This window comes from Delphinapterus leucas, chromosome 13 (assembly GCF_059928025.1).
Source record: "Delphinapterus leucas isolate spDelLeu-1000000601 "Yukka" chromosome 13, BTC_Dleu_Yukka2, whole genome shotgun sequence".
Lineage (NCBI taxonomy): Eukaryota > Metazoa > Chordata > Mammalia > Artiodactyla > Monodontidae > Delphinapterus > Delphinapterus leucas.
In genome coordinates, this window is record NC_143141.1 from 10,643,094 (window position 1) to 10,661,216 (window position 18,123).

Consider the following 18,123-nt stretch of genomic DNA (forward strand, 5'->3'; position numbering starts at 1 on the left):
TATTGAACATAAAGGTACTTTATAAAGTATTTCAAAGGTTTATCACATCCCGCTGTGGACACCTGCAAATATTTGTTGGGTGAATTTTATTCCCCATGACAGGTAGAATATTCTTGAAGACAGAGAAACTTGCTGCAAGATGGACACTCAAAAGAGCTGGAGGAAAATTCCAGTAGACGGTTCTCACGATCCAGTCCAGGAGTCAGCAGTCCAGTTTTGTGGTCTCTCAGATCACATTCCTCACTTCCCACTCCCACTGCCCCCTTTCAAATAGTAAACGATCTTGGAAAGACAGCTCAGTAGTTGGAGGATAAATGTAGCAAGCCTCCTACTCTGACATGAAGGTATATGGGAGAGTAAACCTCTTTCTTTATCCACTATCAAGAACATTTCTGCATTCTAAAGTGTTATGCTGGAAGGCAGGCCGATCAGTTAATACCCTCTTGGTTTTCAGCTAAAGTTCTGCTGCTGCTTTAGGAAGACTTCCATCTGATTAAAGAAAACACTGCATGGACCACGTACAGCAGAGTGACTACGAATGAAAACACCTGAAAGCAAGATAAGTGACAGTTACTGGCCGTGCATGGGGAGAGGGAAAGGCATGGGCTGTGCACACTGGGGTCGCCACGTGCATGGCTTGCGGTCGACAGCCCTTACGTCTGTGGACTGCCACTGCTTCCCATCACACACGCAGATATGCTTTCCTGCAGAGCCTAGGTGCGACCCAGAACGCTCTCAGCACAGACTCCAGGTGACCTAATGATATACTGAACTTGGTGTGCAAGGTCAACTATTTGCCGTCACACATCATCATATTGGTGCCATCCAACTGGAAACGAGGGCCCTCAGAGACCCTTCAAGTGATGATTGAAGGGCTCTTCATGGACAACTTCCTTCCTGCACACCGATAAGACCAGAGTCCACCAGCTGTGATCCCAGCGGCCTTGGCTAAGAGAGTCTGAACACATGGGTTTGCCGCCTGGACATCTTCAGACCCCGACCAGAATTTTATTCTAAGATTCTGAATTGCACAAGCATGGGCCAGGGAGCCAGGCCACAGGAAGCGAGGGACTGGGATGGAGAGGAGGGATTTTGAGCTTTTGGCAAAAGGAGGGAGCTTACTGAGAAAGCTACTACTGGGAACAGAGGCTGGGGAATGTGGCCAAAGGTCCCTTTGTGCCCTGTCAAGCCTCTGACCTGCCGTTGTGCACCTGGGCACCATCTGTCCTATCGCCCTGCTCTGGGTGGCCGGCCTGAGGGCTGCCTGCTCCCAAGCAAACATCTGCGCCTGGCTTGTGACCTTGGGTGCAGGGCCAGGAGTTTCTAACCCAGGCATAACCTGGCTTGTGACCTTGGGTGCAGGGCCAGGAGTTTCTAACCCAGGCATAACATCAGGGCGGCTACACTCCCGTGACTGTTGAAAATTCCCCTAAAACCAGCCGTAACTGTGCCTGCTCTTCCGCTGCCTCCACACCTGGGCGAACCCTCACCCTCACTGCCGGAGGCGGTAAGTAACCTGAGTTATTTAATAACCAAGGTAAGAAAATGTATCTGGGAATCAAATACCCTGTCTGAAGGGAGCAGTCACACACGAGTGAGAAGCCCCTCGAAGACCCCCCTGCGCATCAGGAGGGAGCAGTGTATTGTGTTGGGGACTCCGAGCCCAATGGAGACCCTTGGCAGGAGCACCTCAGAAGTCCCCACAGGAACAGGAAACACTTTCAAGGGGGGTCAAGAAATGGCACACGGGACATGGAGAGCCAGGGCCACGAATGGACATGAACTTAGGCCCTTAAAAACCCCTGTCCCTGAACAGCTGCCATTATTGCCCACCACAGTTAAGATCCAGAAACCTCTAGATTTCTCCAGAAATTTCCAGCTACTCTCAGGCAACTCTCACCAATCCCAGGGATCCCTCTGGTGCAGATTCTCTGCTGCCAGCCGAGGAGAGAGGGAGAAGCTCAGCTTTTGAGGCAGGTGAGGAGTCCCAGAGGGGTGAGAGGAGGCCAGATGCTCCCAAAGGCCAGGGGTGTGCGGGAGGTCACATGCCCGGACTGCCGCAGCCCCGCCCCACCCTGAGACCATGGGAGGGGCATGTGGGTGTTGGGCAGGGTCTGGGGTTAAATCCTGAGCGTGTCAGCATGATTCCGTCTCCCATGTGCACGGACACAACCCGGGGGGCTCCAGCCCAGCGTTTCCGCCTGCTGGCAACATGTAGATTCCTGATTGCAGCCCTGCTGACTTTGCCTGGGCCTCCTCATGGTTCTCCAGCTCAGCTCCCAGAGACGTGGGGACATGATCCGTCGTGGCAGGGATAAATAGATGTTGGTACAGTCCTCAGTGGAGCACTAAACAGCAAAGAGAACGAACCTCTGCATCCCCACCCAGCAGTGTGGAGGAGCCTCACAAACCGGAGGCGAAGAGAGAGAAGCCAGACGCGGGAGAAGGCACGTCACGCTCATGAGAATGCAAAGCAGGGGAAGTGGAACCTGAGCTGGAAACCAGGCCAGCGCTTATCCTCAGTTCAGGGGCCCAGTGACCGCAGCAGGACAAGAAGGGGCTGCTTATCATGTTGTTTCTTAACCTGGATGCTTTGTTACACGGAGGACTTGTGAACTGTGAGTCATGGGTGCATTATGGAAATTCATCAGGTTGTACACGTGCTTCCAGGTCACCTCCCTGGATGCCTGTTTATGCTGCATTTTGATGGAAAGTAAAAGGGAGAAGTCAGAATAGGGTAGAGCCTGGTAGAGCCCAGTGGTTCCCAACTAGATATCTGCCCAGTGGGCAGGTCATTAACTCCCCGCTCCTGCGTTGTTCCAGTCAAGGGCTGGCCCACTACCCACATTCCATCTACATTTCACTGCCCTCTTCTGCAGTAATTTTACAGAAACGGTCGTCAAATGCCCGGTTGATGTCTGTTCAGAGACAAGGCTTCTGGGCTTGGGATGGGGGAGGTATGTATGGGTTCTCTTGTGAGGGGGTGATGAAATAGTCATTTGAAGGTGACGGAGGAGGCAGATGACCAGTCTCCCAAGAGAGGGAAGAACACCCAAGGTGCTGCCTGGCTGTGCTCCTGGTTAGGAGCCAGCCACCTTGGGAGATGAGCCCACATGGGGGAGGGTCCCACATGGTGGGACATTTGAGGGGATGCCAGGAACCAGGAGGTGGCCATGCTTATGGAACTGGAGAGCGGCTGGGAGCTGAGGGGAGTGTGTGGCTTCCCCAGGGAAGGGGGTGGGCCCCTGGGGACCAGCAGACAGGCTTTGAGGAGCTTTCCCCCAGACCCCTCCCTCTGGGGACAGGAAGGGCACCCTCACTAACCCCCTTCCCGGAGCCCAACTGCGCCCACCCTGTGGGTTTTCTCTCAGCCTCTGCTCTACCCTTCCCAAAGAGAGGCGGGGGTGGAACAGATTTGGCACCTGGGGCGGACACCTTGTGGTGTGTCATCACATTTGACCTTGGGATTTGCTCAATTCATAGGTCGATCGCTAGAAACCTGAGTGCTATTTCTGAAACTTTTTCTTAGTTTTTAAACAATATCCATGGTTAGAAATACATCTGATATCATGCGTTAGCACACTGGTGCAAGGACACACGCGCACAACTCTGGGAAAGAGTTTCATGAAGCAGTACCTTCTCGTATTCCCTGTCACTCTGATCCATTCCATCAACAAGAAAATCAGGTCATGACCTCACAGACCGCCATGGATCTGGTCCCCCAGTTGGAGGTTGTTCCTTTTAAAGCTCAGACCTACATGCAGTGTGCTCCCCAGACACACAGTTTCAACCCCATCTCACCTCCTAATGGGGTGAAGGAGATTACAGCCCTGTTCCACCCATTGCTCATCATGAGGCCTTGGATGGAAGCGGTTTAAGAGCTGTCTCATTCTCCAGGGAAACAACAGGAATTACTGTCCCATTTTATAGATGAGCAAACCGAGGCTCAGAGGGCACAAAGGGACTTGCACAAGGAATGGGCGAGTGTGAACTCCAGGCTTCCTCCTGCACAGGTTCTCAGAGCTGTCAGGCAGGAGACACCGTCGTCAAGAGACGAAGGCCTAATCCCAGCAGCAACCATCCATGGCTGGGGGTCTGGACATGCTGCGCGCGGCAGGGCCTCCCCACAGCCGCAGAGCCAGGGCCTGGGAGACACTGGCCACTCGACTTCCCATCTGTGGTCTTAGCACTGCCCCTGCCCTGACGGTGTGCTTCCCTGGAAGACACTCGTGGAGAGCCAGGAACCCAAGTGGCCAGGTGTTCTGCTCACACTGGTGCTAAGAGTGTGGGTGAAAGAGCACCTGGCCTGGACACCAGGCCTTTCCAATTCCTGGTGACCCTGGGGCAGGTTGTGCATGCTCTCAAGGCCCTAGTTCTCCATCTGTGAAATGGGTGTAACGGCACCTCCCTCCTAGCGGTGCCGTGAGGGGTAAACAAGATTGTTCACAAGGGCTCAAGACAGTGCCAGGCCCCACGGTCATGTCTCCTCCCACAACTGCCTCAAAGCCCAACCAGGCTTGGACCCCTGGGCAGTGCAGGCCTGACTGATGGCTGAGGGAGTCTGGGGCACATCATTTCCCTTTTCTGACGCTTTGTTTCTTCAGAAATGAGGAGAAGGTTTATTTTATTCAAAATTTAGTGAACTAAAAAAAATGCGGGAGGGCCCGGGCAGCCTTCCACTCAGAACCTTTTCAGTGGGAGCTGTAAACAGGGCAAATTGACTGGGGACTCACCACAGCAGCGATGTTTTCATGGTAATATTTGTAGGTGAAGCCCACTTGCAGCTGGATGGCGGCCAAAGCTTCCAGGACAGAGGCACCAAAGTAAAACAGGGAGGCGATACAGTGGTAGGCTGCATCCTGCAGGGTGAGAAAAGGCCACTAGACAGGTGGGGCACCCGGATATGGAGAAGTGGGGCAGCTGTGGTCCCAGCAGGGCCCGTCCACCCCTCAGATGACGGGGGACCCACCCCAGGACCAGGTCCCCCTTTGACACCCCCAACCCTGCCCCCTCCTCAGAGACATTGATTAACCAGAGCTGCCGAGCTGAGTTATCTCACTGGTTTGGGGCCAGAGTAAGGACTTTGATGGAGGAAGGATACTGCTTTCCCTTGAGGTGGGATCTAGTAAGGGGTGGGGAGGTGGCCCTTTGGGATTGGTAGAAATTGGTTCTGGACCTGAGAAGTGTCAGCTGCAGTCAGCCCCCAGTTCGGGTGTGGCCTTGGTGGCCAATACAGAGTGAGAGGTTCAGGCCATTTTCACTGTTGTGTTGTTGTTAGCTTTTTCTTGGGGGGAGCCGGGGATTGGGGCTCCAGGTATGTTTTAAAAGCAAAAAGGCACTAGAACAGGTTTTTGAGTAGTTATGATTTGGAGGTGGTTTCTAAGGTCTAGGTTGGAGGCCCTTTGAGACTAAGAGGCCTGGCTAACAGCCCCACCCCCTTCCAGGGGAGGTAAGGGCAGGTGGCCCACGTGTAAGTTTACCCCCTTCAGGGGCCTCAAAGCAGAATTCATGTGCAAGAGCGATCACAGGCCTTCCCTCTTCCTGGGCCAAGTCCCTCTCTGGTGACCCTGCTCTAGAAGGTGGTGACTGAGAGCTGGGCAGTGAGTGTGGCCTCACGCTGGGCAGCCAGGACCAGCCCCCAGCACCCTGTCGCCCCCCGCCCCCGGAATGGAAGTCAGCCCTTCTGGGTGGGAGATGCCAGCTGGCCCCTGGCAGGTGCAGGAGGTACAGGGAGGGTTGTTGGGCTGCCGGTTTGCATGAAAAGGGCGTTCACCCGGGAGAAAGCAGAGCAGACCCACAGAGGATCAGGCAGTGACAGTGACAGTCCGCTTCTGCCTTTCGCCTCTGCCCGGCCTCCTGCGGCGGGGAGCCCTGGGCTGCTATGGGCAGCTCGGATCTGAGGGCCTGCCCGGCTCAGCCTTGGTGCATGGGTGGGAGACGTGTACAGGGCACCTCACCCAGCACTGGCAAAGCCAACCTGCCAGGGGCGACGCTCCAATGCCGCACCCCACCCCCACCCCCACCTCAAACATCGCAGGACTGGGACTCACCAGGGTGATCCAGGAAGTCCTGCTGCCGTGGGCACCAATTAGATACAGGAAGAGCAGTAGAGTGGTGGCTATGAAGCAAGACACAGACGTGAACATGACCCAGCCCTGGATCAGTGGGATGGGCACGTGGGACGAGGCAATCAGGATCCACACCAGCCCCCCAAAGACCTGCAGAGGGAGGGAGAGAAGGGGTGAGGGTCAGACCAGGAGAGCCCACACCCAGGTAGGACCAGACCCAGAGGTCACGCTGGGGAACCGGGGGCGCTCTATAAATGGTAACTCAGTTAATCCTCACAACATCCCTGTGAGTGTGGTACTGACCCATTTGTGAGATGGGGAAACAGAGGCATCTTTGAATTAAAAATTTGTTATCCCCCCAAAAAAAAAAAAAATTTGTTATCCCTAGAAAGGACTTAGGCCATCCAGTGTTTTTTAGTAGAAGGGCAAACTCTGAGATTATATCCTTCCTAGTATTTTTTATAGACAAATATCCTTTTTGTTTTATTTTGGCCACGCTGCACAGCTTGTGGCCCAAGGCTTGAACCCGGGGCCATGGCAGGGAGAGCACTGAGTCCTAACCACTGCACCACCAGGAAACTCCCCCAAATATTCTTTCTTTTATAAAATGGTAGTGGCCAGCTGATTCTTTTGGTCTTTACTTGGCAAAACAAATTAGCCATACTATATCATTAGCATTTAAGAAAAAAACTTGACCTTTAAATCCCCAAGTCCCAGAAGTTCTCTGACTTTTGGAGATGGGGTTGGAGTGGGGAGGGCCCAGGTCAGCCTGGTCTCCTCAGAGGTGGGAGAAGCATTCCTCCCCCTGTCATTATCCAGAAGACATCCCACTTGGTGTCCTCAGGGCCAGGGAGCCCCATGTTTTCAAGAGAAACATAAGGACAGACTTGGGGTTCATAATCTCAATGGTATAGTCCGGCTCCCCCTGTGGACAAGGTACAACCCAAGCTGGAATTTCCTGTACTTGTCTTCCATTCTCCTTGTCCCTCTCCATCCCAGTGAAGTCACCTCAGCCTCCTCCACCGACCCCACCCAGAGAAGGACTGGGCTGGGACACGGGTGGAGATAGTCACAGGGTCCAAGGTACTGCAGAGCTTAGCGCCATCCTCCTGAGGGTCTGGGGGCTGAGGACGGGCTGCCCTCCTAGCCCTGCATTCCCTGGGGTGTAAATGCATGTGGTACCCTGACCTTGTCTCCCTGCACCTGCTGCCCACTTGCTGGGTAAGAGATAGCACTTCCCTAGGTGTTCTCTGAGCCTCTTAGCTGAGAAGCTTCAGGAGACCATCACATTTGGGTAGAAAAATCAGTGCAGTGAAGAATCTGGAGTTATCGAAACCAAGTTGGGTCTGATGAATCATATGTGGGCATCTCTGATCAGAAAATTCCTCTACTGATGACTGAGAGGCAGTGGGACACACTTTCCAACTTAGAATAAGTGGAGCAAAATCGATTAAATAAAAATCCTCAGACTGCTGTAGAGTAAGATGTGTGTATAGATTCATCCATAGTTGCCTTTAAGATCAAACAGATTGCTGGGACATTTTCATAAGGGACGCTTAACAGAAGGATGTGATCGTGCCGATGGCTGAGACAGACTTGGATTTAGAAGGCACGAGAGTGTGGCATGGAGAAGAGGGTGGAACTGGCTTGCCCATCTTGGGAGCAGAGGGCTGCTGGCACACGGCGTGAGGGGGCCTCTCCACGGAATCCGCTGGAGGATGCTGTAGCATGTGGTTCCACCTCTCGGGCCCTGGCTTCCTCCACTGTAAATGGCACTTGGCAGCTCACTCCGCACGTTGCCGGCTGGTGCGAACCGCCTGAAACTGTGGGCGTGAGTGTGAAGCTTCTGGCCCTGTGCCCCCTCGCCACCCAACAGCAGAGGGAAGTCTGCTCACCCAGGATGCCGGCAGCCCAGTGCAGACAGACGTAGAGTCAGCCAGTGACAGCGCAGGACGATTGGGCAAGGCAGTCCCGACTGGGACACGGCCCCAACTGAGTCTTGAAGGGAGAAGTGGACTTAGGCCAGAAGGTCAGGACGAGGCTTTCCAGGGGAGGAAAGGGTACATGCCAAGCCCAAAGGATGCTGCAGCAGCAGTGAGGGCTCGGGAAGGCCGTGAGTTGGCACGAGGTTGGGGAACAAGGAGTGGCAGGGAGTGCGGCTTGAGGAAGGGTGACCTTCACACAGGACTGATCGTTGGGCCACCTCAAAGGCGTGCCAGGCCCTGCTCAGTGGAAAGCCGAGATTCAACATGAATCACGGGGCAAAGCCAGTGCCTGCCTCACTCCACCTACAAAGTTTGCAGAGAGCAAACAGAGCAAGTACAGCACCCACACCTAGGAGATAAGGCATCCCAGGCAGGGAGCAGTCCACTGCGCCCTGGCCTCAGAACCCTACTGGCCAAATATTTGTCAAGAGCAAAGGGGTAGGTGAGGGTTCAAGCACTTCCCTTCCTAAAGAGAACCCGAAGGGGCTCCCAGCTCTCAGGAAGCACGCTGAGAGGCAATCGTTTTGACACATCAGTTACACAGGTGGAGGCATGGCCCCAGTTTCCGTTCATCTCTGTCAACAGGCCAGATTCCCACCACCCTCACCTGCGCCCAGGTCACCGTCTTGCATAACATCTCTTAGCTGAGTGGCCCGAGAGTCACCAGACTTGAGCTCGCTCTCTGGGTCCCAGATCCCCACGCTAGAAAACGGGGGTGGGGCCTGGACTAGGGCTCAGTGGTCCTCAGCCCTCACTCTGCACCGGAATCGCCTGGGTCACCTCGAAAACCCCAGTGCCCAGGTCTCATGCCAAGGAGAGAAGCAGAGTGATAGGACAAGAAGCAAACATCCCAGGCTCTTTGCCAAAGACTTTGGAGTATGTTTCCATAACACAAGCGGTCCATGGATGGAGTTTTGGTAACTCCTGTCAAACAAGGAGAAATGGTTCCTGTCTCCAGCGTCCAGCAATGCCGGCCAAGATGCCTCTCCAGTTCCTCACTGGCTCTGATACAAAGTTTCCTTTCCTCTCCTTAAGCCTCCATCCCTGTCTTGCTCTGAACGTGAGAGTCGCTCGTCCTTGGGTGTCCTCTAGACATGGGGACACAGCCTCAGTATCCATGAATGGGGTGGAGCTGGGGATCTGAGGCCTCTACCCACCCTGGTGTTCCAGGCCTGAAAACCGCCCATCTTTCATTCAGTGTGCTTGTGGAGGCTGAGCAGAGGTGAAGTTCTGTAAGAACCAAGGATATTGTACAAATCCAGACAAAAAATTTCCAAAGACTTAAAAAAGTTTTAATCTGTGGTCTACCCCATCAAATGATTTTTGTGAAAACAATTTCCTCAGGAGATGGTCTTGGGGAAGGTCTCACGTGAACTCAAGAGTAGGTTCTTTCTTTTCTTTTCTGAATTAATCCAGAGGAGGCAGGCAAGGGTGGTTAAGGGTGTAGACTTCAGAATTACTGAATCTGAATCAGCTCTGCCACATTTTGCTGGGTCACTGGTTGTCTCTGGGCAAGTTACTTCCTCTCTGGTCCCTATCTGAAAAATAGTGATAGCAGGAGTGCCCACCCAATGGGACCGGGGTGAAATGAGTTTATATCTACAGGTGCCTGGCACACGGCGAGTGCTCTAAGTACTTGCTGTTATAACTGACGTACGATGGGCGAAGCCTCTCCTGTAACCACGTGAAAACCCCAGTAGGTCAAGATCTCAACTTGCACAATTATCCCCCCCAGACCTTGTGGGGACACAGAATTTTAAAATAACTTCAGAAGCATCAAAAAGAGAAAAACCTACAATCTCCCAGAAATCAAAAGCTGAGGAAAATGTGTCTGCCTCTGCCAAAGGGAACACAAAGGACATAAAAATATGCGAAAGCCTTCCTTCCAACAATGAGCTCTGGTTACAAAAGTGGGAAAAGGACTCCTCCGGCACATTCTTGAGATTGGTAGGGTGTCTCCATTGCTTGTGCAGGGCTGAGAGCTCTGGGTCCACAATTGTCCAGTGTTTTTGCAGCAGGACTTGGATCATTGAGTTCAAGGCAGAAGGATCGCTCAAATTCTCTGAATATTTTTCTGGGGCTCATTTTACTCTGTCAGGGTTGCCACAAGCAGGCAGTCTTCCCATAACAAGGCAAGACGTGACCCAAGGAGGACGTCCACGTGGGGCTGTTCACACACACACCCGGTAGTAAGTCCCTCGGGGCCCAGTGTCAGAATTCCCAAGCTCCGAGGGCACAGTGTGGTCTTGAAGGGCACATGTATGTGAATAGGAGCTTGTGCCCTGAACTCTTGAGAAGGAAACTGGCCACAGAACACAGGTGGCGCACCCAACCCTGAGCAGTCCTGCTACTTTGGTCAGGTGGGCAAAAATCACCTCCCCAGGAGGGAGAAGAGAGATGGACACACCAATGAGACTTGTCCCGGCTGCCGAGAGCTCCGAGCCCTTAGGTCCTCTCCCAGGGCCACCAGGAAGAGCAACTCCAGTTTGTGTTTCTGGAAGTGTCTCTATCCACTGAACTCTTTTGGCAGTCAGGGGTCATTGCAATGCTGGGAGGGCCTATGCAGGTGACTTGGCCAGTAGAGTAACGGTGTTCCAGGAGAAGCAGCAGTCCCAGCTCTGAGCCTTGTTTGACTAAAACAATCAGTCATTCCGTGAGGTAGAGCAGAGGGCGTTTTCTTGTGCGTGTGTGTCTGGAGGCTGAGCTACTGCAGGGAAGGGAATAGGCACCAAGTCAAGAGGACTTAAGCACCAGGCAGCAGGAGAGTATAGAGAGAGGGAGATCAGAGCACTGAAACCTTCCCCAAGACCCACGAAAAGGGGTCTGAGGGGGAGGCTGGGGGCTCTTCCTGTTCTGAAAAGCAGAGACAGCAGGAAGCAAACACTAGTTGTCATGTGAGCCCCACCACCCTTGTATGGAGGAACTGGGCTCCCAGCAAGTCAAAGGAAAGCCTTCCTTCACCTGCTCACTTACTCAGCCACCCATTCATTCATTCATTCACTTATGCATTTAACAGATGCTGAGAGGAAATGGCAGCACTGGGGGCAGGTACGTCCAGGGAGACAGACTTTATTCAAAGACACACTAGTAAATGGAGCCCATCTCTCCCATCCTGGCCTCTCTCCTCCAGTCTTGCTGCCAAGCCCCACTCAAGCAACTCTGGGGCCACCAAGGGCAAAGGCAGGTCCTGGTGAGTGTCGGGGCCCCAGTGAGGGTGACCAGCTAATCACCTCTGCCCAGGAGAGGGAAAGAGCCCAGATATTTGCACAGCGTCCTCTCCTTGGACCTCATGGAGGTATCTGGGGCAGGTCAGAGATTCTCTCTGTGGGGACCCTCTCCCCCTCTGCCAACTGAGGAGTCTGACCTCTGAGTCTACTCCCATGGTGAACACCAGGGGTGCTTCTGAGGCTTCGTGACTCAGTTTACCTATGCCAGGTGCTCTGCCCTCCTGGTCCCATTGTCAGCAGGCTCCTTCCTTCTGGGGAACCATCATTACATGACCCTCCCAATATAGACTTAGATAATGTCCCTTTAATCTGAGGGTGAGACCAGGACTCAGGGGACCTTGAGTCTGTTTGTGAAGAGGAGGATAGAGGTCTGGGATTCAAAAAGACAGGGTGTGGGTTCACGTCTGTAGTTGATATTAACAGGGTGAGTGTGGACTGGGAAGTGGCCTCCTGTCCAGGCCTGAGTCCCTCTTCCCTCAGGGGAGTACCCACCCCCACCCCCCATAGCACTGGTCATTAGCATGCGGGGGTACTTCTCCCCCTTCCCCCCGTCCCTCTCTTTCTGGCCCCTCCCCTCCCAGCCTGACTGTATTCTAATAGGAACCAAGGCTCCAGTGTGGAATTTCAGGTCAGCTGAGACTGGCTGTGTGGCCCTTTTTCTCACTGCACATGCACGTCAATGTGTGACGGCTGGTGACAAGGCTTTTCTTTTAGTTCCTACATGTATGTTCTAGGTCCTAGGACCTTGGTGTATTAAAATGATTCAGCACAAGGGTTGTTTTGCCCCAGCGTGAACCGAATGTTTTTCACATGGTGGGAGGGACAGAGAGCCTTGGCTAAGTGTGGCAGAGAATCAAGGCCACTACATTACCCTAGGAAGTAGTTATGCCACTAGAAGCTACCCATCCAGAAGCTACCAGGAACCACAGCTTCCCACCACAATGCAGAAGACAGGTCAGAGCCCCACGATGCAGAGAGTACCAGGGCCCTGCTTCATGCTCTGAGGAATAATCTGGAACCCGTGAGGAGTTGGCCCACACCTCCCCAAGGCATCAGTGCTTCAGGGACCAGGGCTGTCATTCACCTGCTGTCCTCACATTCATGAGCATCCGGAGAGAACACCTGCTGGGGCATCTCATCAGTGCCTGACCCTGGTGGCCTCTGGTCCAAAGCACCAAGTCCAGGGACCTATACTTGAGAGCCAAGAAGAAGCGCAGCTGGGCTTGTATCAGGGGTGGAAGCCAGGGCTCAGCACGGAATCCAGGGGGAGTCAGTCCCCAGCCCCCATCCAGGTCCAGACTGGCTGGCCCCATCCTGCCTGGAGGCAGGCCCCAGGTGGCCCAGTTCCCATGCCCAGCCCTTCCCTCAGATAAAGTGTCCTGAGTCCAGAGCACAGCCAAGCTCTTCCTTGGGTAAAGAAGATGTGGTACATATATACAATAGAATACTACACAGCCATTAAAAAGAACGAAATAATGCCATTTGCAGCAACATGGATGCAACTAGAGATTGTCATACTAAGTGAAGTAAGTCAGAAAGAGAAAGACAAATACCATGTGATGTCACTTACATGTGGAATCTAAAATAGGGCACAAATAAACCTATCTACAAAGCAGAAAAAGACTTACAGACTTAAAGAATAGACCTGTGGCTGCCAAGGGGGAGGAAGGGAGAGGGATGGACTGGGAACTTGGGGTTGGTAGATGCAAACCATTACATTTAGAATGGATAAACCACGAGGTCCTACCGTATAGCACAGGGAACTATATCCAATCTCCTGGGATGAACCGTAATGGAAAAGAATATTTTAAGAAAGAATGTCTGTATGTGTATAACTGAGTCACTTTGCTGTACAGCAGAGATTGGCCCAACGTAAATCAACTATCCTTCAATTAAAAACAAACAAAACAAAACACAAGCCATTCCTAAGGCTCTGCAGAACCAGCCTTGGCTGGCAGCACAGCACATGTCCCCAACGCGCCCTGGCAGCCAGCATGGAAGGAGTGGGTGCAACAGCCATCCTTTGTCCTGGCCTGACTTGAGTGTGAGCTGTGCCTTGCAGGGGCATCTGGAACCTGCCCACTCTCTTCTGAAAGCACTCGGACAGAGAGGGGGGCCCATCTGCGTCGAGTTGGGGGTGACCTATGGAAAGCGTAGAAGCAATCTTTTTCAAGGCAGCTTGGTTGTGACGACATATGCATGAGGATCCTGGAGCTGAGCTGCGTCATCACGCTTAGTGGTTTCCAGAGAACAGTTCAGTCACTGACTTCGGATCAAAGCAGGCCTCCCATTCTTGAAAACCTGGAAAGTCACTTCTCAGCTCCAAGGACAAAACCCTGAGAGACCTCTACCTATAATTCTTCCCCTCCCTTCAGAGAAGAGGAAAGGAGAAAACCCAGCAGCACCCTTACCTCCTTTTAAACAGCTCCAGGGAGGGGCCTGCAACACGAGGAGAGACACAGGGCCAGGAGTCAGTGGGCACAGCCAGGGAAGTGAGGCTCAGCCACCGTCCTGCACTGGCGGCAGGGCCGGCTCGTACTCTCTGGTGACTGTAGGAGAGGTCCCTGGCTGGGGCAGAATGAAAGTTTCCCCAGGAGCAGAGAGGGTGCTTCCGCCGAGCCCAGGAGAACCTCAGGGCACCTGGCTTCTTGCCCAAGCCTTTCACTGAGAGCTGTCTCCAGTATCCTGTCTCCCATTTAACGTTGAGGGGTAGACTGGCCTCCCGTCGACCACTCCAAACCTAGCTGGATGATGCGGGCCGTGCAGTGCTTATCAAATGCAGATTCTTGGGCCGGCCCAGGACCTAGTGACTCAGGAGCTCCAGGGTGTTTTTGACAATAAGGCCTAGGCAGCTGTGAGCTCCCCAGTGGCTCCGAGCTGTCCCTTCACTCCCTTGGGGGGAGAAGAGGGAACCAGGCCTTGCCCAGGGCTGCCAGGTGGGCAATGTGGTCCCTTCTGCTGTAGACGGAAGTTCATCGTGGATGTTTGGGTGAATGCAGGAACCTGCGAGAGCTCTGCTGTCACTGCAAGAAGTGCCACTGGAGATGGAGGTACCAGGCGAGCTGCCTCCCCTCTCTGAGCCTCAGTTTCCCCCCACCTCTTGAAAACTATGTTTCTGTGATTCTACATCTCTCATCTCCTAGGGGTCCTCATGCTGCCTTCCCAGTGTAGCCAGAATGTGGACCACCCGTCAGAAAAGTGCTTTGTCATCCTACCCTCCCCTGCCCTCCCAGTCCCAGGACTTTTCTGGTCACTCTCAAATAATAAAAAGTCCCCAGTCACTTTGGGTCCTAGAAGCAGTCTCATTTCAGTAACTACTATGTCCAGTTCACTGTAAGAATCGACACTGCCGGCTGATTCCAGGTGGCTTCCAACTCCCACCCCCGCCCCCCAAAGGGCACACCCTGAGGTGCGCACACTCTTTCCAAAGAAATGTTCTCTCAAGATCCAGCCATTCTATCAGCGGCTCCATCTCTAGCAGGCTGGGGAAGAGGCAGTTGGGTTAAAGATTATTACATAACCTGTTTTCAGGTATCCCCTTCACAAGTTTCGAAAGGGAGGCGTCTCTCCCGGCACTTGGGGAGACCAGAGCTGGCCAGAGCTGAGACAAAAAACATCCTATGTTAACATCCCATTTTCTGAACATGTCCCAAGTGTCCCGAAGCCCCTGGCTTAGAGGGAAGACGACGATGGGGAGACAGAGCCTTGGCTCCAAAAGGAAAAATGTCCTTGGGTGGCAGTGGGGGAACAGGCCAGAAGCAAAGCCCTAGGGGGAGTTGTTGTGGGAGGGGGGACACTGGGCGTTCCACCTGCACCTGAATGGGGGTACACCTGTGACCCCACCGCCTGCAACAGCGGCATGGCCTCTGCGGCTCTGGGGTGCTCACGGAGGCAGGGTCACACCACCTGGCTGGGCCTGCCTTCCCCTTCCTGTGAAGACCCTGCAGCTCTCGGAAGTCAGGAGCTCAGGGGTAGGGGTGCAGGGCCAGAGTTGAGCTGCCCTGCGCCAGCCCGAGCTACCAGCCTTCCCTGCTCTGTGGGCATGTCTTGGGAGCTGGGCAGAGCTCCACCCTCAGTCCTGGAGGCTGAAAGTTTGGCATCTGCACCTTCCAGGCTATTGGGAGGTCAGGCATGAGAATACAGACTGGGAGTAATCAACGACTCGCTGGACCACAGAGTTAAAAAATAATCAAGCATTTCACACCCTCTGGACTAGCAGAAAATTACAAAATCTGACTCTACCAAGTGTGGCAGGATGAGGAACAATGGAGACTTTCATAAGCCGCTGGTGGGGTCAGGAAGTTATACAATATGGGGACCCTCTTTACGAAAGCATGCAGAGTGAGTCAGAGTCTTGGAAGGGTCCTGAGCAAGTGGGAGCCCTGAGCTTAATTAGCTTCATCAGCTTCCTGGAAACTTCTCTTCTGGCTGTGTACGTTGTAACCCTTTTGGATATCAGTGTGCTAACGTCTGGGAAAACAAGGGTGTGCATTCCCTATGACCCAGCAAGTCAAATCTCTGTGTGTTCCCACAAGAAATTCCCAAAAGGAAAGAGGCAAATAAAAGGATGTTCTTTGGCGGTTCCATCTGCGCTATCAAAATGCCACACATTGGAAATTGCCCAAGTGTCCATCAATAGAAGACTGAATAAACAGTGTCAACATGTATAAAGCTCAGAACAAGGTTGCATGAAAAGCATGTTGCAGAAGGATGTGTACGGGGTGACAGTACTTTCAGAAAGTGAGAAAATATATAAAACCACACCGTGTGTAGTCATAGATAGTTAGGGGTGCAGTAAAGGTCTAACCTTGAACACACATTCAGCCCAGGGGTCGTCCTGAGGCTGGAGGGAGGAGAGGTAAGGTAAGATAATAGCAAAATACCCAGGGGGCTTAGATGTCATCTGAAAGCCCTATTTCCTTAATACTGAGAGTAAATAAGGCAAAATATTAAGATTTGACAAAGTTGAGTGTTAATTACGTGGATGCCTATTGAAGTATATATACTTTTCTGTCATTTTTGAAATAGTTCTTAATTTAAAAAGTTTGATTTGAAGTTGGTACAACAGAAAACTAACCATTTAAAATGGACCAGTTCGATGGCATTTAATACACTCACGATGTTGTACAACCATCACCGCTAACTCCAAAACCTTTTCATCACCCTGAAAGAAAAGCCCATACCCATTAAGCTGCTCCCAATTTCCCTCTCCTCTCAGCCCCTGGCAAACCACCAATTTGTGTTCTGTCTCTATAGACTTACCCATTCTGGACATTTCAGATAAATGCAGTCATACACTATGTAACCTTTTGTGCCTGGCTTCTTTTACTTAGAGCAGTGTTTCAGTGTTTATCAACCTGTATCAGTACTTCATTCCTTTCTACAGCTGAATAATATTCCGTTGCATGGAATATTACAGTTTGCTTATCCATTCACCCGTTGATGGGACATTTGGGCTGTTTCCACCTGTTGATTATTGTGACACACATATTCATGTACCTGTTCAGGTCAGGGCAAGAGGAGGAGGGTGTGCTAGAGTCTTTTGCATGAAGCCCGATTAACACACTTTAAAAAAAATTTATTTATTTATTTGACCATGCCGTGTGGCTTGCGGGATCTTAGTTCCCCGACCAGGGATTGAACCCGGGCCCCTGGCAGTGGAAGCACAGAGTCCTAACCACCGGACTGCCAGGGAATTCTCAACACACTTTCTTATGATTCTTGTTATAATGCTCCCCAAACAGCTACAAAGGCAGAGTAAAAAACTCATTAGGGCAACTCAAGAGATACGAGCAAGTCATTTTGTTGCTTAAAAATCTCTCTGCCCCATCTCACCTCTAGCCATCATCACTTACAGTCACCAAATTCTGCCTTTGTAAATACAGTAGCCTCTGAAGAAACCACCTATTACTCATTTTCAGGCTAAGTGCGACTGGAAGCGCAGAGATGAGCCATTTGGGGAAGGAATGTTCCAGTGACTGCAAGCCCCTTCCACTCTGGGCCTGGGTGTCCCTACCTATAAATGGTGTGGCTCAGCTTAGAGGTGTCCAGGGTTTCTCCTAGATGTCACTTCCTTGATATGGTGCCATCAAGCAAACTTAACCCCCGCTTCCCTTTCCCCCAACCCTCCATGGATGACAGAACCTGATCCCTTTGTTGTTCACACCCTCCCTGATCGTCAGGAGATAAGAAGCTGGGGTCCCGTTTTTAAACAGGCTTGGACGTTTTCTTTTCCAGCTGACTCTCCAGGCAGCCACTTCTGCGGTGGGGATGCAGGGAAAGGAGTCTCGGAGCCCGTGGAACGGCACCCACAGAAGAAATACCGCACCCGCTCCCCCCACCCCCTTAGGTGAGGCCCTGGGGCCCTGGGGAGTTTAGGCTGAAGGCGGGTCTGAAGCCTCCCGGCAGTGAGCACTTCACAGGAGCCCAGAGTAGGAAGCGCTTTCCTGCAGCCGTGCGAGGCTGTGCGGCTCCAGTGTAAGGAGGGACCAGCCGCGGTGCAGAGGTCTACAGACTGCTCAAAGTCAGCCAAGGCCGGGGACGCCTCTCACAGGTCCCTCTCCCCTCGCACACCCCACACTGGGCACCATGGCTGTGGCGGAGCAAACAACAGCGTGTTTTATTAGTTCCAGATCAAAGTTGTCGCAAATACCTTCACCAGAGACGTTCAAGAGAAAATAATCCGGATTCGGCTCCTCCTATGACACCAACCCAATCTCCACACTTCGCTTGGTAATCCTCAGGTTTCTTTTGATGATTTTTAAATTTTGAAGCAAAATCCTAACCCTGGAAAGAGCTGGGCCCCTCTACAGGGACGTCGCTCTCCAATAAGGGCTTCCTCTG

At 52.6% G+C, this 18,123-nt stretch overlaps 1 protein-coding gene across 4 annotated transcripts in view; it reads right to left on the reverse strand.

The window, feature by feature from the left end:
* MAL (mal, T cell differentiation protein (MAL blood group)) overlaps positions 1 to 18,123 on the reverse strand; it is an 18,709-nt gene continuing 586 nt past the window's right edge. The window contains exons 2-5 of one of the 4 annotated variants that reach the window (XM_089922779.1): positions 6,051 to 6,218; positions 4,734 to 4,859; positions 2,585 to 2,696; positions 1 to 548 (exon numbers count right to left, since the gene is read on the reverse strand). In XM_089922779.1, coding sequence (XP_089778905.1) covers positions 451 to 548; positions 2,585 to 2,696; positions 4,734 to 4,859; positions 6,051 to 6,218 — 504 coding nt within the window. In that variant the 3' untranslated portion in view covers positions 1 to 450. The other 3 variants (XM_022599236.3, XM_089922778.1, XM_089922782.1) reach the window with 3 other exon arrangements.